This window comes from Thamnophis sirtalis, unplaced genomic scaffold (genome assembly GCF_051295495.1).
Source record: "Thamnophis sirtalis isolate CommonGarterSnake01/CBP01778 unplaced genomic scaffold, rThaSir2_p1.2 scaffold_4, whole genome shotgun sequence".
Classification (NCBI taxonomy): domain Eukaryota; kingdom Metazoa; phylum Chordata; class Lepidosauria; order Squamata; family Natricidae; genus Thamnophis; species Thamnophis sirtalis.
Window position 1 is genome coordinate 36,596,024 of NW_028261384.1, and position 27,828 is coordinate 36,623,851.

Sequence of the window (27,828 nt, forward strand, 5' to 3'; positions counted from 1 at the left end):
CAAAGGACATGGGTTTTGTAATTTGTTAACTAACAATTGTTACTTTGTATTTTAATTTGATTTATTTTCTCTCTTTTAAATTGATGTTCAGGATTATTATCTTTTAACATTCCTAAACTGATGAACAAGCTAGAGACTAGCTCCAAGTAAGAAAAAGTTTATTAGTACAAATTGGGGTCTGGTTTATCTTTTTTGTGAATTCCAAACAATCTTTTTCCTTACAATTAAGACTCTTCTGATGTCAGACCTTATTTTAATGAACATATGAGATATTACGGGATGAAAATATGTAACATGTTTGACTTTTAAATAATCTTCAGACTCATTTGCTTATTATGGATATCAAATAGGCTAAAACAGATTATTTTATGCTACAATCTCACTAGGCTGTCTGCCTTCCCTTGGGAAACGGTAGATATAGATACTAAGGGTTTGATCTCAGACGCTTTCTTCCCCAAATCTACTCGAAGCTGGAATATCTCTTTACTCCCCCAGTTGAAATGCTTCCTTTTCAACCAATGCTTTCACCACATCTACATGGCACAGGAATAAGTTACTTGCAGACAGCCTGTCTCTAATCATCTCTATCATTCCAATAGGGTTGCCATGCTCCAAGTCCCTTCTGTTAAGTAATTGTGGGAGATAGGAGTAGTGAATTCTTGGTCTCAGCACTATGCCAATGGAACCACATTTCTCCCTCCCCAGATATCCAGAAGAATCCAATTGGTTGGCCTTTTGCACCTCAAAGACCTGGCTATTGCTTCATGAAGTTAAGCAAATCTTTAGTAGAAGTAAGTCTTGCTTTATTAGTTGACAGTGTGTTGACTTAAAAAAAAACATTTTGGCATATTTCATTTTATTTTGGCAGCTTATGAGTGTTTGTTATTACTGATCTAAATCATATTACTGTTTTTGGTTTTAATCTTCTATTTGTTGTCTAGAATCATTGTAAAAAATAATTTAAAATACATAGATAAATAAATATATCAGGTATTCCTAGAACAAAAGGTTACAATTTAAATAATCTGATTCTAAATAATTTAGCTCTAACCATAGTATCTTAAATTAGGTCCAGAAAAAAATAAAAGCTAATATAATAATCTATAATCTAAACATAAGTGCAATATGAAATTTGTACAAAAACAAGATTTCCAAAATAATTTATAAAAGATGTTACAAGATTCATATAAAGCACATATTTCTGAGGAAAGATAATTCAAAGCAATGAATCATGCAAGCTATCTATACACCTCCCTATTAAGTATGAAGCATAGAACTTTTAAATTGTGCATTCAAGTCTTTTAAAGGAACTGTAAACCCACTCAGTGCCAGATGCATATGTGGTTAGTTGCAGGAATAAATTACCCATTTTCAGACAATTGTTTAAATATAAGAACATTTAGAACCAAATTTGTTTGTTTGGGGAGGGGAGTTTCAGTCACACTGGTATCATGGATTCAAATCTTAAAGCTTTCCAACCCTATTATTTCAATTCTAAACCCATGAAAGTACTGAGAACAAATCCATGCAGCTTCTTTGTCTAGCAGTAAAATGGCCCGAAACTGTTTTCCAAGCATATATCCTACTCTATCTGAATCTCAATTTGCTTTCCATAGCTGAGACAATTTTAGTACAGGTTGGGGACTACAGGTCTGGCACTAGTGCTTTCCCAAATATCTCAGTTTAAAATATGCAGTATATTAAGGTGACCAGATTTTCAGATTGGTAAAGAGGGACACCTTTGACCAGGGCGGGGGGGGGGGGGGGCTTGATTAAAAATTTTATACGGAGCAACAAAAATTTTCATATAACGCAAAAATAGTATTGTAATTTTTTTATTTCAACATAACTACAATTTACAAATATAAATTGTAACTCTTGCCACACATCAACCTTTTGATCACGTGACCATGAGGATGCTGCAATGGTCGCAAAGTGTGAAAATGGTCACTAAGTGTGAAAAATGGTCATCAGTCACTTTTTTCAATGCCATTGTAACTTTGGTCACTATACCACCTTTCTTGCCACAGTTCTTAAGTGAATAACTGCAGCTGATAAGTTAGTAACATAAGTGAATCTGGTTTCCCCATTTGACTTTGTCAAAAGGTGATTATATGACCCCAGGACACTGAAACCATGATAAATACGAATCTGTTGCCAAACATCAAAATTTTGACTGCGTGACGATGAGGATGCTGCAATGGTCGCTAAGTGTGAAAAATGGTCAGTCACTTTTTTCAATGCCATTGTAACTTTGGTCACTAAGCCCATTATACCACCTTTTTGCCACAGTTCTTAAGTGAATAACTGCAGTTGATAAGTTAGTAACATAAGTGAATCTGGTTTCTCCATTTGACTTTGTCAAAAGGTGATTATATGACCCCAGGACACTGAAACCATCATAAATATGAATCTGTTGCCAAACATCAAAATTTTGACTGCGTGACCATGAGGATGCTGCAATGGTCACTAAGTGTGAAAATGGTCGCTAAGTGTGAAAAATGGTCATCAGTCACTTTTTTCAATGCCATTGTAACTTTGGTCACTAAGCCCATTATACCACCTTTTTGCCACAGTTCTTAAGTGAATAACTGCAGTTGATAAGTTAGTAACATAAGTGAATCTGGTTTCTCCATTTGACTTTGTCAAAAGGTGATTATATGACCCCAGGACACTGAAACCATCATAAATACGAATCTGTTGCCAAACATCAAAATTTTGATTGCGTGACAATGAGGATGCTGCAACGGTCACTAAGTGTGAAAAATGGTCATCAGTCACTTTTTTCAATGCCATTGTAACTTTGGTCACTATACCACCTTTCTTGCCACAGTTCTTAAGTGAATAACTGCAGTTGGTATTTTGTATTTTGGATAGAATCTTTTTTTAAATAGTCTAAGACAATTTAAAAAAAGAATCCACACAGAATAAAGCTATTTTAAAAAATCCTATTCACAATAAATAAAATATTATTTTAAAAGACATTAAAAAAAGAAAAGAAAAAAACCCAGCTCACTTACCAGCAGGCACAAGTCAATCCAGAATGATGTAGCTGTTATTACAAAGAACTGATCAAATTAAAATGGTGAAATTAGTCAGGGAAATATTTTTCAAAGAAACTCTGCCACCATTTTTTCTTCCACACGAACCGACCTCCAACCTCCAACTTCCGTGCCCCTCCCCTCCGGAAAATCCAGGAAGTAACACTCATGGCCCCTTTACCCAAGCATTTCCTTGAGGTCTATGGTACTTAGTCATTTTTTCTTATAAAATGAAGTAAAAGGGGCAGGGGGGGTCCGTTTTCCTGCTTTAAAGTTTTAATTATATCTTCAATGAAAGTACTGAGACAGAGAGAGAGGTTAGACAGGGTGTCTTTTGTCAATCTGAGGACCCAGATTGTTGGGGGCAATATGCTGACTCTCTGTAAACCGCTTAGAGAGGCCTGAAAGGCCTATGAAGCGGTATATAAGTCTACTGCTATTGCTATTGCTATTGTCTTTTGTCTTGCCCCGGTTAGGATTTCTTAAGCAAATCCACTGGGCTTTCAACATGAAGCCAGAAAATCAGGACTTTTTTGAAACGGCCCGGGACACGGGACAAATTGTTATAAAGCGTGACCGTCCCGCTGAAATCGGGACGTCTGTGTCACCTTACAGTATATGCAGGCACCTGGGTATTTTGACATGCATGAGGGAGGCAGCCTGAAATGTCACACTCCATACCAACTTGAATCTTGGGCTTCAACTGATTCTGCTGATAATTGCAGGACCATTCCCTTCAATCTTGTCCCTCAGCTTTCTACTTAGGCCCCACCCAGCCTCTCTTTAAGTTGCAAAGGGGATTGGAACTCCAGTTTGTGTAGCTCTTTTGATTTCTTTTTCAGATGCGTTGGTCAACTGCACCACCTAAACAGATGTGTCAAACTCGTAGCTGGCAAGCCAGACACATCATGTACTGGCCCCACTCCCATCCCATTTAGCGAAAGGGGGAAAAGTCCTGATACATTGGATGATGCCACTGTGATGACAGGAGTTTGACATCCCTGACCCGGAGGGTAGGAAGTCTTAAAACTGGCTAGTCTGTGAATTGCTTCAAACATATAATGGAGTGAATTGTTGAAAATAGTTTGTTGTTTGACCCCCATTTCCTCTCCTCACATTAAATTCTGATGTTAGTTTACCATTTCAACACCAAGACTCACAATTAATTCCCCTTCTCAAGCTCCAGGATTTTAACTTTTTTGTTTATATAGATTCTTTTTGAATTTGTATGCTGCCTAGAATCCCTAAAAGTTGGGAAGCTATCCTAAATGTAAACAAATAAATGATAGTTAACATTTTAATAATATTTTATTGACCTTTAAAAATAAAAAAAGATAAAAAACTAATATAAACCAAGAAAAAAGTGCAGAGGGGAAAATGGAGGAAATATTTACAGAAAAATAGAAATAAAGAAATGATTTTCCCTTCATCAAGGCAAATATAAGCAGTTTCAGTAACCTATCACTTCCTCTAACATTTCAACCAAAAGTCCCTTTGTCCTATATTTCATGTTTTATCTATTAGAAAATAATAAAATAATTCAATCTTAGTCAGCTAGGATCCATTAAGAGTTACCAAAAAAGGAAGGAAGGAAGGAAGGAAGGAAGGAAGGAAGGAAGGAAGGAAGGAAGGAAGGAAGGAAGGAATATTGTCATTTTAACTTAATCAATAAAAAATCCTCAATAACTTCCAGTAACAAGTCTTTGGAAATATTGATCTAATCCTTTCAAATTAGATCCTACAATTTAATTTCTTATAATTTTCTCACTGTCTCCTCAAACAAACTAAAGTTATCTACCAGCTGCATCTTGGTTGCATAAATCCAAGTCCAGATAACTACTAGATTACTAATAAGAATTAAAAATCCCAATATTTGATCCATAGATACAACAAATAGTAAAAAACAAAAAGTTCAATCAATCAATTGTACAATGGAGAAAACAAAAGAAAAAATTCAGTGTATGGTGTAAACAGAGTACTTTTCATATTAGTCAGAAGAGGACTTTTAAATAATTACATACTAATAATAATTACATACATAATAATTTCCATGTTGAACTCTATGGACAGCAACATAACCTGGATCCATTTTAAGTATGAGTTGTGTGAGAAAAATCTTTAGGATGCTTGAGACCATGCCAACTACAAGTTAAGAATTGAACCCAGCAAATTTGTGTGACTATGAAAGGATGATATTGTTCTGGCATAGAAATATTTATCTATTTATTAAATTTATTTGCTGTCCATCTCACTGCAAACTGGGTGACTTACAACAGAGTCCCCAATCCCTAGGTTACAGCCCACCACCAGGCCTTGATTTATTCAGAACTGGGCCATGAAAGTGGTGGGCAAGCATGCCTCTGCTTGCATCTCTACTTGTGCTCGCAGCAAGTGAAAGCATATGTATATTCATTTCAAGGTGCGTTCCTCTCGGTATAGTAGGGTACGCCAGAAGAGGTAGTGAAAATGTATTTATTTATTTATTTATTTAATTAGTTTGTATGCCGCCCACTCTCGGAAGACTCAAGGCGACTTACAAATAAAAAGGGAAGAGGGAGGGATATAAAAATAAAAAACAACAATTAAAAATTCAACAACGTTCATAACTTAAGATGGGGCTGGATAATTCAACAGCCCCAGGCCTGCCAGAACAGCTAGGTCTTGGTCGCTTTGCGGAAGGCCGGAAGGTAGTAAGGGTCCGGATCTCAATGGGGAGATTGTTCCATAGGGCCGGAGCAGCTACAGAGAAGGCCCTCCCCCGGGGGGTCGCCAGCCGACATTGACCAGCACATGGAATCTGGAGGAGGCCTAGTCTGTGCAATCTAATAGGTCTTTGGGAGGTAACTGGCAGGAGGCGGTCTCTCAGGTAGCCAGTTCCGATACCATGTAGGGCTTTAAAAGTAACGACTAGCACCTTTAAGCGTGTCCGGAGACCAATGGGAAGCCAGTGCAGCTCACAGAGGATAGATGTCACATGGGTGTACCTAGGTGCACCCACAATTGCTCACGCGGCTGCATTCTGGACTAACTGAAGTCTTCGAACACTCTTCAGGGGCAGCCTGAAGTAGAGTGCATTACAGTAATCCAGTCTTGAGGTGACAAGGGCGTGAGTGACTATCCGAAGGGCCTCCCGGTGACTATCCGAAGGGCCTCCCGGTCCAGATAGGGTTGCAATTGGTGCACCAGGCGAACTGGGCAAAGGCCCCCCTGGTCACAGCCGACAGGTGATGTTCTAGTGTCAGCTGAAAATCTGGCATACCGGACCGGACTGGTAGTGATGGAGGCCTGGCAATGCCCCCGTACCAGCGAAAGAAAGACTAGAACTGCACCATGGTAGAGAGTTCTTCTGCATGGATGCACCTGACTGCAGCAGCAGCAGCAGCAGTGGCAGAGTACACCCTGCCTTCGAAGGTCCATTTTCCCAGCTGGATCAACTGCGGCTGCACCAACGGGCAGTGGGAGAAGAAAGAAAGTGACCCAAGAGGGCAGACGGTGCAATTGTCCAGCAGCCCCGGGACATTTGCTTGGCACCTGCCTTCCTGGAACACTTTATTCCTTCTCCCGCTGGCAAAACAAAGAATATCCCACTATATCGCTGATCCTGCATGGCACAGTTCCAGGATAGCAGAGAGGTAAGGCAAGTTCTACCACTGCCAGTGCCAGGCAGTCCATGCAGAACTTCCCGGTGCGGCGCAGTTCTTGGATGGCAGAGAGCTAAAGCAAGCTCTACCACTGCCACCGCCAGGCACATCCATGCCGAAGAGCTCCATCTATGTGCCAGACCAGGGGTGTGTGGGTTTGGGTGTGGGTGTAGGTGAGAGGGAGGAAGGGAGGGAGGGTGAAGGATAAACTCTTTGGGGAAATATAATTGATCTCAGGAGTATTTCTGGATATAAGATGATGGACTATAACAACTAATCTTTCTATAATGTTTACATATTAAAGATTGTGAATGTGTCCATCCTGTAAATATCAAATATGAATCAGGATTCATTACAAAAATTCAAAGAATATTTTCTATGCTGATAGAACTCCCTCCCTCCCTCCCTCCCCCCTCCTCTATATCTGTCTGTCTGTCTGTCTCTATTTAGACACTGTCCAAGCAGTATTATACCTGATAGGATAACTTGAGTTCATAAAATTCTCTGTTCCTCTCAAGCTGTTCTTGTTATCCAGACAAATAAGGCACCCGCAATAATGCCTTTATATTACGTGGATACAAGAGACAAAAATATTGGCACCACACTTCATCCTTTTCCATCACCAGTTCAGAATAACCACTATTTCATAAGATTTGGATGAAAAGGAAAGATAAAGATAGCTGTCCCCTCAGATTAACAAAGCAGTCCACTTCTGCCAGCTGATCTCTCCCTTCTCTTATGGAAATAAATATGTTTATAAAGCCTATAAAAGGTGGAATATTATGTAAATACAAGAAATATGTTTTTCACAGCACTGAAGTGTCTGTTGCTCAGTTGGTGGCCCAGCTTTGTAAGGTGCCATATATTTTATGGTGCATAACATCTAGTTAGATCCACCTGTTGTGTCTCTTTGGAAAGAAAGAATAAGAGTAAGAGTAAGAGAGAAAGAAAGAGAGAGAAAGAAAGAGAAAGAAGGAAAGAGAAAGATAAAGAAAGAGGAAGGGAGAGAGAGAGAGAGACAAGAAAGGAAGGAAGGAGATAAGGAAGGATAGAAAGAAAGAAAGAAAGGGAAAGAGAAAGAAAGAAGAAAGAAAGAAAGAAAGAAAGAAAGAAAGAAAGAAAGAAAGAAAGAAAGAAAGAGAAGAGGAAGGAAGGGAGGGAGGGAGGGCAGGAGAAAGGAAGGAAGGAAGGAAGAAAGGAAGAAAGAAAGGAAGAAAGAAAGGAAGAAAGAAAGAAAGAAAGAAAGAAAGAAAGAAAGAGGAAGGAAGGAAGGAAGGAAGGAAGGAAGGAAGGAAGGAAGGAAGGAAGGAAGGAAGGAAGGAAGGAAGGAAAGAAAGAAAGGGAACCTATGACGACAATTGAGCCCAAAATTTTGGTTGCTAAGCAAGAGTGTTGTTAAATGAGTTTCATCACATTTTACAAGTTGGCCACACCCACCCAGTTGCATGACCACAAGTCACGCCCACAAAATAGGCCACACCCACAGAATCAGTAATAATTATTTTTGAAACCCAGCCCTGCTCCATTTGCATGAGTGGCAGGTGTGCATGCCTAGCCCTTGTGAAATGGAGCTATGTGCATATACACACTTGCCCACCGTTCATGCAGAATCATCCCTTCTCCCCCACCACCACCAATCTGCAAAGCTGGAAAAGTTGTGGACTTAACATTAAAAGATATAAAACTCTAACCATAGGTAAAGGTAAAGATAAAGATTAAAAAATAGGAGGAAGAAAGATGCCCAGAAGGGGAGGCGGGCTCTACTATCAGTCCATCAGCCAACTCCAGCAGGGTATGCCCCATTTAGGTCCCAGATCAACTGGCAAAAGTCTGCAGACTTTTGCACAAGATCAGGAGGGTGTGAGCCAAATAGGGGTTCCCCCCCCCTTCTTTTTCTGCAGTGACTGATTGTCAATTTAGGGACTTAAAGAAAATATTAAAACTTTTTTGAAACATCTACTAGCACATTGGGTTCAAAAGATGTTTTGGCAGAAGATGCAGCTCGAGAAACAACTGGGCAATGCATTTTTCAAAAAGAAAATGACTGGGACAGCCAGAAGCCAGAGATCCACAACCTGGAAGAAACAACAGGAAGGTGCTGACGCAATTTAAGCTAAAGAATAACCTGTAAAAGGAGTTACAAAAAGAAAACAATTTGGTCTTGAATGTCATTCAAATGCTATGTAATGACTTCAACCATTTCTTTATGAATCAAACCCATTACAACTCATGGTCTACAATTTTCAGGCAATTTTCAAGCAAGAATATAAACCAAAACAGTTTAAAATGCATTGAATAAAGAAGTAAATGAAAAATGAATGTGACTCATGAAGCCTGAGTTGACCTTGACTCAGTGCAGAAGTGGCACTAGGTGTTTTTTTCATGATATTTTCCAATGTCTCAATACAATCCTCAGATTTCCTGGTGCCCTCCTATTCAAACTTTAATCAGTGCTAACATTGCTAAGTTTTTCTGAGGTAAGACACAGTTGGATGAATGCTGTTATTTTCTGAAGTTTATTATAAACCTCAGTGTCACCCATATTGTGCAACAAACTAATTTCTGATACAGTGAAGATTGGTGTAAATCTTAAGTATACAATACTGGGCTTCTAATAGACTGAAAAGTGAACTGAAATTCTTATTTATTTTTACTCAAAAAGATGAACAATGAAAAGAAGATAACAAAAACAGCTTTTGTGGTTGCAAAAAAAATCTACTATTAGTTAGATGGGATAGCATGCAAAGTACTATTTGTATTTCCAGATGGAGATGAAATATGTGCATATTTTGTTTCCAGCTGTCTTTAATGTTTATACATCAATCACATGAAGATATGGCTTTTATTGTGACTACATATGAATTTAGCAGAACATAAACTTGTCAACAATCTTTTAAACACTTGCTAAATTCCACGTGCCACTAAAATACTAGTTTGTATAAACCCAGCTATTATAATCTATAAATCTGATATATGATTTAAGATTTTGAATTCATCCCATAGTCTAATTAATAGACCTGGGTTAAATAATCACATTCAACAGATGATACTTGTATCCAGCCACTGCCCTAGCTTTATAAAGGAATGACTTAGAATCCTAGATAATAGTGGAGATAATCAGAATGGTGAACAAATTACTCTTACAACAGAGATACACAGATATTGTATTATGCTATTTGTCACATATATGATTTTCAGGTGAAGGAGGAATTGCAAGGAGGAATTTTTCTCTCTTAACGCAATGTGTATCCTGTGTGGTAATTTTGATTATTGTGAATCTCAAGAAGGCACCAAGTGACCAGTTTCATTATTACTGGAACTGCTGCGACATGGGCCACCCTGTTATTTTATAGGGTTCAATCTTCTAGTAGGAATTGAACTAAAACACCTTTACACTTTGATGATTATATGCAGTGCATTAACATTAGGAGCTCTCTAGTCTGACAATATATGAATACTTTGTACTTTTCATCTTCTGTATGTCTCTTCCTTCAATCAAAATGTATATTGTTTGAACTGCTACAACACTCAGCAATATTGCAGCTTTAATTATGTCAAAATTTGCTTATGCAATCAACATGCTACTATTACAATATAACCACAGTGAACTGAAATATTAAAACCATCTAAGCTGCTGGAAATTCTGAATAAAATTATACACTTTTATTTTTTTACTCTTAAAGTAGACCACATATTCACTTGTCCTTCTGTAAAATTAATGTAATGTTTTATTTTCAGTGTTTCTTTTTAAAAGCTATGAAAAAGATAATGTGCAGTATACTATTGCAATTCTTTTTCCCCCAAATAAATTTGCAAAGAAAGCAATTCATTCTAAAAACCTCCCTTGGGAATGAGCATCCAATTAACTCATTCTCTGGATTCCACTCAACTTCAAAGTAAACACCTCTATGTTTCATATTAAAATATATTCCAATTCATATTATCAGAACTCTCTGGTGTAAGAAACATTGATGTCATTTAATTTTTAAACAACTGTAAGAAAACAAAACATGGTGAAATACAGGATCAAAATATACAATACAATACAATACAACAGTACAGTTGGAAGGGACCTTGGAGGTCTTCTAGTCCAACCCCCTGCCTAGGCAGGAAACCCTATACCGTTCCAGACAAATGGCTATCCAACATCTTCTTAAAGACTTCCAGTGTTGGGGCATTTACAAATTCTGGAGGCAAGCTGTTCCATTGATTGATTGTTCTAACTGTCAGGAAATTTCTCCTCAGTTTTAAATTGTTTCTCTCCTTGATTAGTTTCCACCCATTGCTTCTTGATCTACCCTCAGGGCTTTGGAGAATAGTTTGACTCCTTCTTCTTTGTGCCAACCCCTGAGATATTGGAACACTGCTATCATTCTCCCCCAGTCCTTCTTTTCATTAAACTAGACATACACAGTTCCTGCAGCCATTCTTCAATCTCCAATCCCCACTCATCTTTGTTGCTCTTCTCTGGACTCTTTCTAGAGTCTCCACATCTTTTCCACATCGTGGCAACCAAAACTGAATGCAGTATTCCAAGTGTGGCCTTACCAAGGCATTATAAAGTGATATTAACATTTCACGTGATCTTGATTCTATCCCTGTTTATGTAGCCTAGAACTATGTTGGCTTTTTGGCAGCTGCTTTACACTGCTGGCTCATATTTAAATAGTTATCCTCTAGGACTCCAAGATCCCTCTCATAGTTACTACTATTGAGCAAGGTATCACCTATACTGTACCTGTGCATTTCATTTTTCTTGCCTAAATGTAGATCCTTACTCTTTTCACCATTAAATTTCATTTTATTAGATAGTGCCCAATGTTCAAATTTGTCAAGATCCTTCTGTATCTTAAACCTAAGGTGACCAAACATCCCGATTATGCCGGGACAGTCATGATTTATAACAATTTGGATTTGGATATAGGATTTTTTTAAATAGTTTTATTCTGTGTGGATTCTTTTTTTAAATTGTCTGAAGACTATTAAAAAAAGATTCTATCCAAAATAAATTGAAGTGAAACCATTTTTAAAAATTCTATGCACAATACTTTGAAATATATTGTGCATAGAAAGAATAGTTTGAAATGTTTTACTTCAATTTATTCTGTGTGGATTCTTTTTTTAAATTGTCTTAGACTATTTAAAAAAAGATTCTATCCAAAATACAAAATACCAGCTGCAGTTATTCACTTAATAACTGTGGCAAGAAAGGTGGTATAATGGGCTTAGTGACCAAACTTACAATGGCATTGAAAAAAGTGACTGATGACCATTTTTCACACTTAGTGACCATTTTCACACTTAGCGACTGTTGCAGCATCCTCATGGTCATGCGATCAAAATTTTGATGTTTAGCAACAGATTCGTATTTATGATGGTTTCAGTGTCCTGGGGTCATATAATCACCTTTTGACAAAGTCAAATGGGGAAACCAGATTCACTTATGTTACTAACTTATCAGCTGCAGTTATTCACTTAAGAACTGTAGCAAGAAAGGTGGTATAATGGGCTTAGTCATCAAAGTTACAATGGCATTGAAAAAAGTGACTGATGACCATTTTTCACACTTAGCGACCACTTTTACACTTAGCAACCGTTGCAGCATCCTCATGGTCATGTGATCAAAAATTTTATGTTTGGCAACAGTTACAATTTATATTTGTAAATTGTAGTTATGTTGAAATAAAAAAAATATTACAATACTATTTTTGCGTTGTATGAAAATTTTTGTTGCTCCATATAAAATTTTTAATCAACACCCCCCCCAAACCGGGTCAAAGGTGTCCTCTTTACCAATCTGAAAATCTGGTCACCTTACTTAAGCCTATCTTCTGGAGTGTTGGCTATTCCTGCCAGTTTGGTGTCATCTGCAAATTTGATGAGTTCCCCATTTATTCCCTCATCCAAATCATTGATGAAGATGTTGAAGAGTACTGGGCCTAAAACAGAGCCTTGGGGTACTCCACTGCATACTTCCCTCCATGTAGATGCAATTCCATTGTGGACTACAAATGGAGTGTGGTTGGTTATCCAGTTAGGAATCCATTTGGTGGTGATGTTGTCCAACCCACATTCTTCTACTTTATCTAGTAGTAGGTTATGGTCTACCTTATCAAATGCCTTAATGAAGTCCAAGTAAACTATATCGATGGCATTCCTCTGGACCACTAATTTGGTCACTTTGTCAAAAGAATGTAATAAGATTAGTCTGGTATGATCTGTTTTTGACAAACCCATGTTGGCTTTTGGCTATTACTTTCTTTACTTCTAGGTGTTCGCTAATTTGTTGCTTGATTATCTTTTCCAGAATCTTTCCTGATATTAAGGTCAGGCTGATAGGTCCATAGTTTCCTGGATCTATTTTTTTCCCTTTTTTGAAGATGTTCCCATCTTCAAAAAAGGGAAAAAATAGATCCAGGAAACTATACATCAGCTCTTTTCCAGTCCTTTGGCAGTTCCCCGGTGATCCAGGATCTCTGAAAGATATAGTTCAGTGGTTCTTAGACTTTTTAAAAAAAAGATTATATCCGAAATACAAAATACCAGCTGCAGTTATTCACTTAAGAACTGTGGCAAGAAAGGTGGTATAATGGGCTTAGTGACCAAAGTTACAATGGCATTGAAAAAAGTGACTGGACCATTTTTCACACTTGAATAAGGTCTGGATTGATTACCAAAAGGTATTTGACTCACTGCCACATAGTTGGATCATAAAATGCTTAGAAACAACTGGCATTAGCAAAAATATTACATCCTTTACTGAAAAGGCGATGAAACAATGGAGAATTGAGTTGGCAGTAGGGAATGAGATCTATGGAATGGTTAATATCAAGCGAGGAATTTTCCAGGGTGATTCACTTTCACCTCTTCTCTTCATCATTGCAATGATCCCACTATCAGTAATCTTAAAAAAAATGAAATTGGGCAACCAAACAGCCAAAGAAGCTGAAAAAATTTCGCATTTACTATATATGGATGATTTGAAACTCTATGGAAAGTCAGAAATAGAAATCAAATCATTGACAAACACTGCATGGCCAATTTCTGGAAAAAATAAAAGATAAAGTGGACAGTGAACAAACTTGGTTATGGTCAACAACAGGTACATTAAAGAAAGAAACAGACTCACTAATCCTGGCTGCGCAAGAACAAGCTATCCGCACAAATGCCATTAAGGCCAAAATCGAAAAATCCTCTGATGATGCCAAATGCAGACTTTGCAAAGAAGCTGTTGAAACTGTTGATCACATACTCAGCTGCTGTAAAAAAAATCGTGCAGACTGATTATAAATTGCGGCACAATTCAGTAGCACAAATGATCCATTGGAATTTGTGCAAAAATTATAATATTAAAACAGCAACAAACTGGTGGGAACATCAGCCTGAAAAAGTCACCGAAAATCAGATGGTCGAGATCTTGTGGGATTTCCGTATACAAACGGACAAAATACTGGCGCATAATAACCAGACATCACACTGGTTGAGAAAAATAAGGTCACAATCATAGACATCGCAATACCAGGTGATAGCAGGGTCGCCGAGAAGGAACATGAAAAAAATCGCAAAATACCAGGACTTAAAAATCGAAATTCAACGACTATGGCACAAACCAGCAGTGGTAATTCCAGTGGTAATTGGCACACTGGGTGCTATTCTAAAAGCACTGGAATTACATTTGAAAGAGTTAAAAATTGACAAAATCACCATCAGTCAAATGCAAAAAGCCACACTGCTTGGACCTGCACGCATATTACGAAAATACGTTACGACCTCCTAGGCCCCTGGGTGGGGCCCGACTAGTAACCAGTGCCAAATCCAGCGAAACAACTGGCCGCTGTGATACAATTGTATAATAATAATAATAAAGCAATGATATATATTTTTAAGAAATATTGCCTCTTCATTAAACTGTAAACCAACTATATGTAATTGAATAAATTACATAAAAATGAAATATATTTGTAGACATTACACTTGATCTTAGCCAAGATTTGAGATTTTACCATCATTGTTACTGAAAGTGATATTTAATAATAATATACTCTATAAGAATATATATTTTACTGCACAATGAGCGGCTGAACTTGCCAAATGCATATATATTCACCATCCTTCTGTACAATCTGCCACAATAATCTAGTAATGACTTTACTATTCCATTTTTATAAAATTCATTTTAAAAAATTTCTTAGTTGACAAGTAGATATAATTTTCAGAAAACCAAATATTTTTTATTCTTTGCCAATGAATTCATAATGTATTCTTATTACTACCTATATTATGTTATTATTTACATTTTGTTTTTTGTGTATGCTGTTCTTTGATTGCAATTTTTACCTAATCTATTTGTAAAGACTGCAAATTTCTTCAAATTAACAAAATTATGCATTCCCTCAAGAGCATTGCTGAAAACATTTACTTTTTTATTTCCTGAAAAAATGCAAGATACTAATTAAGACAATAAAATAGCTTCAAAAACATTGTGCAAATGAAATATATTGTTGAAATGTTTTTATGGAACAAAATGCAGTCTGTTGCATTTCAGCAAATCTGGCAACTCATATTAAATTCCTCTTATGATATTCTATTATATTGCTATGCTAGAAATTACTTCAAACTAAATTACCTATATAAAAAAATCAACAAGTTGCAGTAATTGGCGTAAATTGTCAATTTATTAAACTATTTCCATTTCCAGACTTTCCAGAATAGAACCAGGAAGCACATCTTTAAAAGCAGGCTGTAGTTTGAAAGTTATCAACAAAATATTTTTCATCTCCTGACTAAATGGTAATAGCCATAAAGTATAGCCATGAGGCAACACACTGAGTTAGAAAAATGTCTACATACTGTGATCAAGATTCAAAAATATATCTCAGAGATGTGGTCAGACTTTATATTGTATAATAGAAAAGCAACTTTTTATATATATTTTCTAGCGAGCAAAATTGAATAAGCATTCATTTTTTATTCTGTTCATCTTGCTTTAAATGCCTGCTGCCTCTTTTCCAATACAAACTGTCTGTTCTGGGGAAAGTGAAAGAGAAGATGGATAGATCTTCTTTTCTGTATATATTTTTCCCATTGGAATTCTGGTACTATACACATATATGGGGGAAGTGGTACCATACCTTCTCTTTCCCAAAGATAAATTATTGCTAAGAAGAAGAGACAGCCAAGGAATGAGCAATTACAAACTTAGAGGAATGTTTTCAAAGGTTTAATAAAAGTAGTTAAACCGTCCTCACTTGGGAAGAAGATGGAAAGCAACCAGAACAACTTTCTCTTATGTTACAGTAATTTATAACACAAGAGTCTCTTCAAGTTTAAAATACATTCACGTATTATATTGTCAGAAAAAAGGCTGCTTTTCAAAGCAGAAAAGTGTAAAATCTTCTCAAGAGATTTGCACAGATCTAGCAGCATGCTTCTTTGGATCCCTGGCAACATCAACAGGAAAAGCTGAATGATGTAACTGGTTTTGGAACACAATGAATCAAAAACTGGATCTACGTTTTCAATTACTACAACTCTTCAAAGACAGCCAATGGAGTCATCCAATTCCAATCGATTTCTGAAACTCATATAATTTCCAGATTGGTATGAAGTATATGACAATGTGATCAGGGTACATAAAGCCTATGTAATTGTAGGAACCTGCATCTTCATCAATGTGTTTTTTTCTTCATCAGTTAGTATTTTTATCACTAATATCATTAACAATTAGGTATTATATTTTGTTGGTCACTTCCCAATAATCTTAAATTTAAAATTACTATAGCTTGCTTTACATTTCCCATACACCAGGATGAAATTCTCAGTGAATTATTTATTTACATTATAGATTTAATGAAAAAGTTACCAAGGAAAAATAAGGGTTTTTTCCTTTTAATTTCCTAGAAAAACTAAATTTTTGCAGCAGTCAAAAACCTTTTGAAGGATTGCTACTAGATTGCTCTTATGATGTGTACCTGTATCACTGTACCAAATAACCTATATAGAATTGTTGATAAATCTATAACAGTAAAAATAAGAGCCACATTTTAAGTGTTATAAAAATAAAATTATGAGAAACTGTTCAGACCTTCTGACCTTATTTTATAATTACTATTTCTGTCATACTCATTTCTTTCTGTTTAATACTTACATTTAAAATGCATTTCATTATTTTTAACAGTGCCTGAAATCCTGTCACTAATCAGTATATCTTACTAAAATCAGTGTAAAAAGAATTATTAGAAGCACCCAGATATCCATCACATTGAGCTCATTGGAATTTTAAAATGCATAATTTAGGGTCCATTCCCATGAAACTCACAAAGTAGAACTATTCCTGAAAAGATGTGTCCATTCTTAATCTAGATTCCATATAACAGTTTCCAAGGAGGACAAATCTCTGATTATGAAATGGCATTTGCATCTGGGTGATCAAAAACCTATCCTTTAGTATGTATTGGTGATGCTTAGTACTCAAATTAGAAATGGGATAAGTCTATGATTGCCTGTCATGATTGCCATTTTGATATTATTTACATCCATATCCACATCCTGAATGCCCCAAATCAACAGTTAGTTCCCACAAAGCTTTAAAAGGGGTTTTCCCCATAATGTGCTTAATTAATACTATTTAAACTGTTTAAACTATAAAATACAGACACTTTTCCTTTCAAAAAATCAAAATAAAGAAATAAATTCAATGTAAGAATATATCAGATCATTCTATTTAGGGTAGAGAGAGGCGGTTCCACCACAAAAGCGCGTAGGACAAAATCGCGCTCGACAAAAGCGCGCTGTGACGTCATCACAGCGCGACGAAAAAGATCGAAAAAATGTAAAAATAAAGCTAAAACCTTCCCCTAACCCCCCCAAACCTAACCCTAAACCTAACCCTAACCCTAACTCTTAACCTAACCCTAAACCTAACCCTAAACCTAACCGTTAAAGTAACGAAAAACGTAACGCTAACCCTTATCCTAACCCTAACGCTAACGCTAACGCTGTAAAGCTAACCCTAACCCTTACCCTAACCCTAACCCTAACCCTAACCCTAACCCTTACCTTTGTGTGAATCGGCTTGCTTTAATTTAATTTTTATTAATTTTTATTTGAATTTTTCGATCTTTTTCGTCGCGCTGTGATGACGTCAAAGGCGCGATTTTGTCGATCGCGCTTTTGCCGTCCGCGCTTTTGACGGGTCACGGAGAGAGGCAGCATATCCCCCATTCCCTAATGTTATTGGAATATATTTCCTTTATTCTTCATCATCATTAGGTCCATTGATAAAAAGTTGACCAGTTCCAGATTAATATTATTACTCAGAGAAAACTGACTACCTTCTAGTCATTTTGGACTCCTAGTGACTTCCAGGACAATACTTTCTTGTTTTCTTGACAATATTTTCAAAAGGGGGTTCTTATTGCTTTTCTCCTGGGGCTGACAGAGTGTGACTGGCTCCAGGTCATCCAGCTGGCTTTGTGCCTGAGATAGGGTTAGAGCCAGTTTCTAGTTCAATGCCTTAACCACTGTACCAAACTACCATAGTCCAAGCTTTATTTTACATTTAATTTATAATCACAATAGTATTCTCAATAACTTTTTTGTTATTCAATAACAATTTAACATACCAACTATAAACAATCATTAAAAATAAATAGGCTGACTATTCCCCCCACCACCACCACCATCTGAGTTAAATCATAGATGAATTAATAGATTTAAGAATATAAATGACAGTCGACCATGGCTAAAAACTATATTCTCCAGCATATTCCCAAATGATGCTTTCAAGGCTATTGACACTGCTTTCAATCTAGCCGACCAAGCAGCTTTTCTAACTTGCTGCAGTGCAATGCAGAACGAAAAGACATGGGTATCTCTGAACATAACATATGGGGGCGGCGGGAAATAAGAGCAGTTAGACATAATCGCGACAAACATCCAATCTCTTTGGTTTTGCAGTAAGAGCGCCTCGGGCCCGCGCAGTAATCCCGCGCGCGGGCTCATATACACATGCACATATATAAACACACACGCGCGTGTAAAGACAGACACAGCAGAACATGTACTATTCCTTCTTAGATTTTTTTTTTCCCTCTTAAAACGCACGCGTATCTCTACCGGACAGCTCAGGCTTTATAGGATGCCTTCAGGCCGGGAGCGGGACATCTCCAAAGCCTTTCCCACACTCCAGAGCTGGCTAGGTTTAGTGAGACCATCAGCTGCTAAGCTCCTGCCTCTCCAGCTACCTTGAAAAAGCGAACAGGTCGTCCACGCTTCTTCCAAAGATCAGGTCATCCAGTTAAAAGAGAAGCGAAAAGACCTATCGTAGTTACCTGTTGTCCATTTGCAGCTTCTTCGATGCGCTTCTAGTTACGCGGCGCTTCGTACTTGGCACCATTTGAGGTTGGGAGCGCGTGCTCGCTCCGTCCTCCTCGCGTACGTGGAGAAGAGGGGAGGGGAACCCGTACCGCCCCAAATAAGAGCCCCGAATCTTGGGAGGTGGGAAAATACGGAAAGGGCTCAGCTCTTCCGGAAACAATAATGATGCTCGGTTTATGGATAGGCTCCGTCCGCTAGGCAGATGTCCAGTGGAAACGCTGCACCACGCGCGAACATGCAGGTGCTTGTGTAACCGCAAGCATTAAGTTTAATAGTTGGGACCACTGGCCAAGGGTGCTTCTGAATCAATTTATCTAAATTGTATTGGCAGTTTAGGGCAGAGATCTATCCAGGACATATTTTGAAAAGGATGTGCACACCGCCATTTCCTCAGTAACCAAAACTTATGTGCAAAACTTGCCCCCCACCCCGCTGGCTTCACTTGCAGAGAAGAGAGCCGGTCACAACGATTAAAAACAATATCAAACCATCCAGTAACAAACAACAGAATCAGGCATGCAGGCTATAAGCTAGTCAGAACAGTTCAATTTTACTGGACCCAAAATGGGGTCTTGATTTGGCAAGGGTTGAGACAGAGGTTGTTTTTAATGGAATGTCATGTGTTTTTTTTAAAAAAAAAATATTTTCTTTGCTACCCTTTTTTCAGGATTGACTCTTTAGTTATGAAATGTACTTTGTGGAGAATTCTCACCATGCCTCCTCTAATGCACAGGATTTTCTCTTTTCTGCGCTAACTAAAATTATGCAAAGTCCATTATACCATTTTCTGTATTATTCATTTTTCTTTTAGAAATAATTCTTTAATCCAAAATGCTCCTATGTAACTCTGATCATATGACTTTAAGGAGCTTACCATGCAATACATAGAACTTCTCCTCACATTTCCCTTTTTTTCAAATCAGCCATATGTTGATTGACCAATTGAAACAGGTATATATTAAACAGTTTGTTGCCAAACTTGACATCACAGGCTGGGAAACAATAGCAATAGCAATAGCAGTTAGACTTATATACCTCTTCATAGAGCTTTCAGCCCTCTCTAAGCGGTTTACAGAGTCAGCATATTGCCCCCAACAACAATCCAGGTCCTCATTTTACCCACCTCGGAAGGATGGAAGGCTGAGTTAACCCTGAGCCGGTGAGATTTGAACAGCCGAACTGCAGAACTGCAGTCAGCTGAAGTAGCCTGCAGTGCTGCATTTAACCACTGTGCCATCTCGGCTCTTTCTATGTTTGGCCCAAAGTCACCTCAGCCAACTTTCACGCCTAAGATAGTACTAAAACTTACGATCAACTAATTTCCAGCCTGATGCCTTAACTATTACACCATATATCCTAAAGGTGCTTTTTCAAGAGGCAACTGGACTTTCTAGTTTTTCTTTGAAGACATTTCGCTTCTTATCCAAGAAGCTTCTTCAATTCTGAGCTGAAGAAGAAGCTGAAAAGGCTTCTTGGATGAGAAGAGAAACATCTTCAAATAAAAAACAGAAAGTCCAGTTGCCTCTTGAAAAAGCATCCCTGGGACAGCCATCACCTTGATGACTGAGAATCTCCATGTCAAAACTGTCAAACTCAAGGCTGGGGCAGATCTGGCCCACCGGGTACTTAGATCTGGCCCGCAGGGTTGCTCTGGAAACAGCGAAGGACTGGCCTGAGGTGCTTCTGCCAGTGACAACAGCTCCCCAGCACTGTTTTCGGCTGTGACAGCCTCCTGCAATCCTCTGTCAAGCTCCGTTTTCACTGGCAGAGGATTGCAGGAGGCTGTCACAGCCAAAAATGGAGCTCAGGAGCCCGTTTTTGTTGGCAGAATGCTTGGGCCATCACAGGTGCCCCCGAGTGTCGTGGAGATGGTCACTTCCACCCTGGCCATGCCCCCCCACACCCCTACATCAAACACAACCCTGATGCAGTCTTTAATGAAATCTAATTTGACTCCCCAGTTTACATTTACATTTATTACACCGTACACAAATATAACACAACAGATTAAAAATTATCAAATGTATTACGCATATTAATAAAAATAATAAATAACATAAGTTTACATAAGTTTAACATCATAATCAGATCAAAATCATAATATCATGCAGCCATATTAATCTCAACAGATACATCTTTTATGATCACTTGTCCCTAAGTATGCATTTTAAAAGTAAAGTTTGTAAAAGCTTCTTGAATATTAGGAATGAGGGTACAATTCTTTAAATTGATGGGAATGAATCAATCTCAGAGGAAAGCTCCTGCAGAAAATGGATGCATACAGGTCCCTCTCATTACACTCACAAGAAGTAAGTATTCTCAACAAGCACTCTCTTACAGCAGTGGTTTTCAACCACTGTTAGGACCATATTAGTGTCCTGTGAAAAGTCCTCAGGGGTGCCACATCAATGAACCACAAGTAAATGATAGAAAGTGCTGTGAAGATGCACAGCCAGGACTTCATCGTGATTTCTCGTCCTGAGTCAGCTCAGTCTAGGAGGCCATGGGCCTTCCAATTTTCACCTTGGAAATCCCATTTATGAGACATATGACACTACAGTTTAGCGCCTTGGGTCTTGACATGAAAAAGTTTTAAAAACCATTTCTCTACAAGCATACATAAGTTGTTATTTTTTATTTTATCAATTCATACCCCAACCTGAAATAAAATCATGAAATTATAAAATTTAGATTATACATTATGCATATAAAACAAATATACATTGAACACTATTTATATGCATGTCTGTTCCAATGTTCTGATGACATTATGGCTGATAAATATACAGCCAGTGGATACTACACTGCTCTTACTGGGTTAGTACATCACAGCTGGTCCAGAATGCAGTCACACAGATTATCATGGGTGTACCTAGGTGCTCCCATGTTACATCCCTTTTAGGCGGCCTGCACTGGTTGTCAGTTGTTTCCGGGTGCGATTCAAGGTACTAATTATGACCTTTAAAGCCCTCCATGGCTTTGGCCCAATGTACCTGTGAGACCACCTACTGCCACCAGTAGCCTCCCACCGTCCAGTGCGATCCCACAGAGTTGGCTTCCTCAGGGTGCCGCCGGCTAGACAGTGTCAGTAGCGACCCCCAGAGGGAGAGCCTTCTCTGTAGGAGCACCTTCCCTCTGGAATGAGCTGCCCCCGGAGCTTTGTATAATCCCCGACCTCTGGTCATTCCAATACACCCTAAAAAGTTGGCTTTTCCAGTAAAGCCGGCCTGGCCCGAACAGAATAAAATAAATGATTAATTTAATTGTTAATTTTAATCTAATTTTTAAATTTTTATTGTTAATATTAATTGGGTTTATTTTTGGATACTTTATTTAATTTTCTCTTTAACTTTTGTAATATATGTTTCTTTTATGTTGTACGCCGCCTTGATTCCTTTGGGAGAAGGGCGGCATATAAATCCAATAAACAAACAAACAAACAACAAACAAACAAACATGAAATCATGAATGAAGAATACAGTTTAAACAGAAACCAATGTATCCAGTGATATGGTATAAATATAAGCTCAATGTTTAGGTATGCTAAATAATGAAAGTCAGTTAAATTCACTGCAATTCTGTAACAATTACTGTATTCGCTAAAGATAAGCTAAAGGTAAAAGTTCTCCTTGCACATATGTCCTAGTTGTTCCCAACACTAGGGGGTGGTGCTCATCTTCGTTTCAAAGCCAAAGAGCCAGTGCTGTCTGAAGACCTGTCCGTTGTCATGTGGCCAGCATGACTAAATGCAGAAGGTGCATGGAATACTGTTACCTTCCCATCAAGGTGGTCCCTTTTCTTCTTCTTGCATTTTCACCTGCTTTCTAATGGCTAGGTTGGCAGAAGCTGGGACAAGTAACAGGAGCTTACTCCATTATGCGGGATTCAAACTACCAAATGCCAACCTTTTTGATCATACGGTATATGGTCCTTTATGTACTTTGTTTTGAAAATTATTTCAATTAATCATTACACTTTCATTTATGCCAACTCTCTATACAATGCTAGCCTTGTATGATTCATGCTAATTACTCATTCTTTATTTTATTTGCTTTTATCTAAAGAAAAATCCGTATATAGTAATTGGACAATTAAAGCTATCGACCTTTTTAATAACCTTTTGAAAATTGAACTCTTAAGCAACCTGCTTTTTCTATAGATAATGAGACCACAAACCTTTTCCAGTTGAAAATGGTTTATATCTATTACATTAACAGAGATTGCACAAATAAAAATGAGAGAAACAGAGAAGAAAAGACACAGAAGTAGAAAATTTTCAGTTTGTAATTGTTTTATATTGTTATTTTTGTTAGGGTCAAAACTTCTGAAATGTATTTAATTATAAGCTGAATATTTGTAAATGTGTTTTCTCTGAAAAAAAACCCCTCTCCTATTTTGGTAATAAAGACTTATTTTGAAGTGAAATGAGTGTATTTAATAATACAGGATAGACACTCTAAGGTTAAAGTTCACTCATTTATTAAGAGGCATTTAATTAGCATGTAGGATATACACAGATGAGTCTAAACTCAATATAGAGAATTATAGTGTGGGAAGTTATCATCCAGCCCTCTCCCAGAAAAATGAAATATCCTAGGAAATATTGAAAAGGCAGAATATTTCTCTGGATATGAAAAGAAAGAAACATGTTTTAAAAGACAGTTGCCTGTAGTTTCCTGCCCATCCCCACTGTTAATGGGCCATTAACTCCAAGCTAGTCCACTTTTACATAATAAAGGCTTCTCCACTGCAGCTGCAGGGGGAAGGGATTAAGGAACTTTACTCAACTGACCACATGGCATCTGAGAACTCATCCATACCTGGATTCAAAACACAGCCTAGAGCAGTGGTCCCCAACCTTTTTATCGCCGCGGACCAGTCAGCCTGTGATAATTTTACCGTGGCCCGCTGAGCGCGCGCAGGGGTGGGGGGGAGGGGTGGGGGGGAGGGGTGGGGGGGCGTTGTTCACGATGACACATTGATTGTTTATATATCAGATTGTTTTGATTAAACAACTTTTATTTTATTGTATTTAAACATGCCTTACAAAATAAAATATAATTACATAAATATAAAGTGCTTTAACATTTTAACAGTTAAACTTTAACTAAGCTCTCTAGTTACTAGAATCTACTGAATCAATGAGAACCCTGAGCTTGTTTTTCTGCAACGAGACGGTTCCATCTGGGGGTAATAGGAGACAATGACACCCGAAGTGTCTTGCTTATGTCCAGTTTATTTCGTTGTTTTGTTTTGGTTGCTGTCACTGCAGAAAACCCCGCTTCACACAGATAGGATGTTGGAAAAGGCAAAAGGGACTTAAGAGCTGTAGTGGCAATCTCAGGATATTCCGCCATGACTTTAATCCAGAACACCGGCAGAGTTGTTGTCTCAAATGCAGTTTTAAGGTCGCCGTCATTTGCAATCTCCAGCAGTTGATCTTCTTCTTGCACAGACATGCTAAATTCGTCTGGTTTGTTGACAAATGGGTCGCGGATCCATTCCTTACCAGTTCGTGGGTCTTTTGTGGTTGGGAAGTAGCGCTCAAACTCTTCTAAAAGCAAAGACAGGTGATCGTGCACCAACTGGGAGAATGAACGCTCAGGCTCAGTCTCTCCTAAAATCCCCGCTAATGTCTGAAACATGTCCAAAATGCCTCTGTTCACACGCCGTCCCCACAACTCCAGTTTGGCTTTAAATGCAGCTACTTTGTCAGCCAACTTGAAAACAGTTGTCATTTTCCCCTGAAGGGACAGATTGAGTTCATTGAGCAGGCTAAATATGTCACACAGGTAAGCCAGTTTTGCAAGCCATACCTTGTCACTGAAATGTGCTGCCAGTGGTGACTTCTTTTCTGAGAGAAATCTTTGCAATGGCTCTCTTAATTCAAACACCCTGGATAGTGATTTGCCTCTGGATAACCATCTTATTTCTGTGTGTAAGAGAAGGCATCTGTGCTCTGTGTCCATCTCCTCACAAAGCTGCTCAAATAGACGCGAGTTAAGGGCGTTTGCTTTGATGTGGTTAATAACTTTAACCGTATCATTAAATACACTGTTAAATTCTGGTGACATTTTTCGGCTTGCCAGCATTTCCCTGTGAATGATACAATGTGTAGATTCGCACTCAGGTGCAACCTCCTTAATCCGAGCGGTTAAACCAGACAGCCGTCCGGTCATGGCAGCAGCTCCGTCTGTGCATATGCCGACACAAAAGGACCATTTTAGTTGTCCTGATATATAACCATCCAGTGACTTGAACAGTTCTGCTCCTGTGGTGTTGGTTGGCAAAGATAGTGCACATAATAAATCCTCATGCACATCCTCCCGATAAAGATATCGCACATAAACAAGTAGTATTGCCTTGTTGTCGATATCTGTAGATTCATCAACCTGTAGTGCGTACCACGGTGATGTATTAATCCTCTCCAACAATTGTGTCTCAATGTCTTCAGCTATTTCATCAATGCGCCTAGTCACGGTGCTAGCCGACAAAGGCACATTTGCTACCTTTTTTACAGCAGCCTCTCCTAAAAGTTCACGACAAATGTCTTTAGTGGAGGGCAAGATCAATTCTTCACCGATAGTGAATGGCTTTTTAGCCTTAGCAATACGGTTAGCCACCAAATATGATGCTCTCAGAGCATTCTCCTTTGTTGCTGTGGTGGCCCTCAGAAATATCTTCTGTCCTTCGTGTTCCCTTTTTTTTCTTTCAAAATACTGCAGGGGTTTGTCTTTTAATCCAGGGTGCTTGGCATTCAAGTGGCGAAGCAGTTTTGAGGGTTTCATTGCCTCATTAGAGAGCCGCTCACCACAAACTATGCAGAGCGGGGTTGGCGCGTGGGAATCACCTATCCCGATAAATCCATATTTCAAGTAGGACTCATTGTATTGTCTGTTAAAAGTTTTATATTTCTTTGATGCTGAAGGCTCTTCTTCTGTCTCTTCACTGGGCCTTTTCTTTTTCCCAAAGAAACTTTCTAACGACATCTGTTTCGCTAATTTGTGGGTTAAATTTGAGCAAAAACAATATACACCTACACCAACCACTGTAAAAATGAGAAAGTACCAGTGAAAAACGAGAAAAAGATGCAAAACATCAGCTTGCCCTCCCCCCCAAAAAATGTACCGACCCATTTTTGTAGTTTTGTTATAGCTGGAGTTACCCTAGTTGGGGAACACTTGTCTAGGTAAGTATTTTATTAATGTAAAAAAACTCCCAGCCCGGAGTACCCCTTTAAGTAATCCATATTTCAGTAAACTGATCTACCGTCAGGCTGTTGCTTGTAAACTGGACTAACTATTTCTAGTTAATTTCTAACTATTTGAATGGAAGATTATATGCTTATAGTTTCTATTCTTTTGTTAACACACAACCACATTTTTATTCTTCTACAGACACCATTTTTAATTACCAGGATAGTACACCAATGACAGCACCATGATCAGAAAATGTTAGATGTTGCATTATTTTCAATATGTATTTGTAAATATATGCCAAATAGATTGCAATCGCTTTCTGGACTTCCTTTAAATTTGCAGGTAAATGCTGCAATAGATATATAGCTCCCATCAGATTGATGATCACCCAAAAATGTTATTCATTGAATTCACTGTGAATCCTTTCTTAGTAAGTGCATTCAAGCCAGCCTACTACTAGCTGGTAGCCTCTCTGTCCATTCACCAAATTATCTGGGACAGGGGTGTCAGAGTGACATCGAAAATGTCAAGGTAATAGCCATGACTATGAAATTAAAAGCCTATTTATTCTTTTATTTGCATCACATAAAAACCAAGATGGTTCCCATCTTGAATTTTTCTAAATACATCCTACATACAACCATGATGCAGGAGTTTTCATTCAGCAAGAAAAAGGACTTGAGCCAAGTCAACATCTGGAAATCTTATCCCAGTCATATCCAACCTAGCTTATTTTTTGAGATCACCTCAAGGCGAGCTGGAGCGGGACGCGCTGCGCCACGAGTTGGAGAGCTTGGAGAGGCTGAGCGCGAACTTGGAGAGCTGCGTCTCAGCCACGTGGAGGGGCTGTGGGCCGACTGCGCCGCTCTGGAGGCGCTGCTGAAGCAGCTCCTGGCCGAGCACGAAGGGCTGCAGGAAGCGCGCAAGCCGGGCGCTCCGAGAAGCGGCAGCTGGCCTCCGACTACACGCTGGTACTGAGCTGGAGCTGCGCGCAGAGCCTGGAGCGATACGAGGCCGAGTTGCGGGCGCTGCAGGTGCTGGAAGGGGGCTGGAAGGGGGCTGCCTGGGCCAACAGGACCTGCGTGCGCAAGCTGCGCACGCAGAACCAGGAGCGCGCTGGGCGAGCGGCTGGAAGAGGGGCGGCTGGCGCAGCAGGAGAGCCACGGCGCCCAGCTGAAGTGGAGAGGCTGAGCGCGCAACTTGGAGAGCTGCGTCTCCGCCGCCTGGAAGGGGGCTGCCTGGGCCAACAGGACCTGCGTGCGCAAGCTGCGCACGCAGAACCAGGAGCGCGCTGGGCGAGCGGCTGGAAGAGGGGCGGCTGGCGCAGCAGGAGAGCCACGGCGCCCAGCTGAAGTGGAGAGGCTGAGCGCCAGGAGCTGCCGGGAGCTTTGCGCGCTGGGCGAGCGGCTGGAAGAGGAGCGGCTGGCGCAGCAGGAGAGCCACGGCGCCCAGCTGAAGTGGAGAGGCTGAGCGCCAGGAGCTGCCGGGAGCTTTGCGCGCTGGGCGAGCGGCTGGAAGAGGAGCGGCTGGCGCAGCAGGAGAGCCACGGCGCCCAGCTGAAGTGGAGAG

General features: G+C 39.0%; 2 protein-coding genes across 3 annotated transcripts in view; both read right to left on the reverse strand.

Moving 5' to 3' along the window:
* Positions 1-27,828, reverse strand: part of DGKB (diacylglycerol kinase beta) — a 354,420-nt gene that overhangs the window by 312,202 nt on the left and 14,390 nt on the right. Inside the window, exon 1 of one of the 2 annotated variants that reach the window (XM_087712753.1) lies at positions 19,015-19,092. The exons of the other annotated variant lie outside the window; for it this stretch is intronic. The gene's annotated coding sequence lies outside the window, so the exon portion shown is untranslated. Of the gene's footprint in view, positions 1-19,014; positions 19,093-27,828 lie in introns of those variants that run through there. 2 annotated transcript variants of the gene reach the window in all.
* On the reverse strand, positions 24,142-26,049 carry LOC148045806 (SCAN domain-containing protein 3-like). The gene has a single exon (XM_087714368.1). It carries the CDS (start codon positions 26,047-26,049, stop codon positions 24,199-24,201), a length of 1,851 nt encoding a protein of 616 aa, XP_087570494.1. The 3' UTR covers positions 24,142-24,198.

Bases quoted from the DNA above. Each gene is read 5' to 3' on its own strand.
- LOC148045806 (XM_087714368.1), bottom strand. From the start codon at position 26,049: ATGTCGTTAGAAAGTTTCTTTGGGAAAAAGAAAAGGCCCAGTGAAGAG.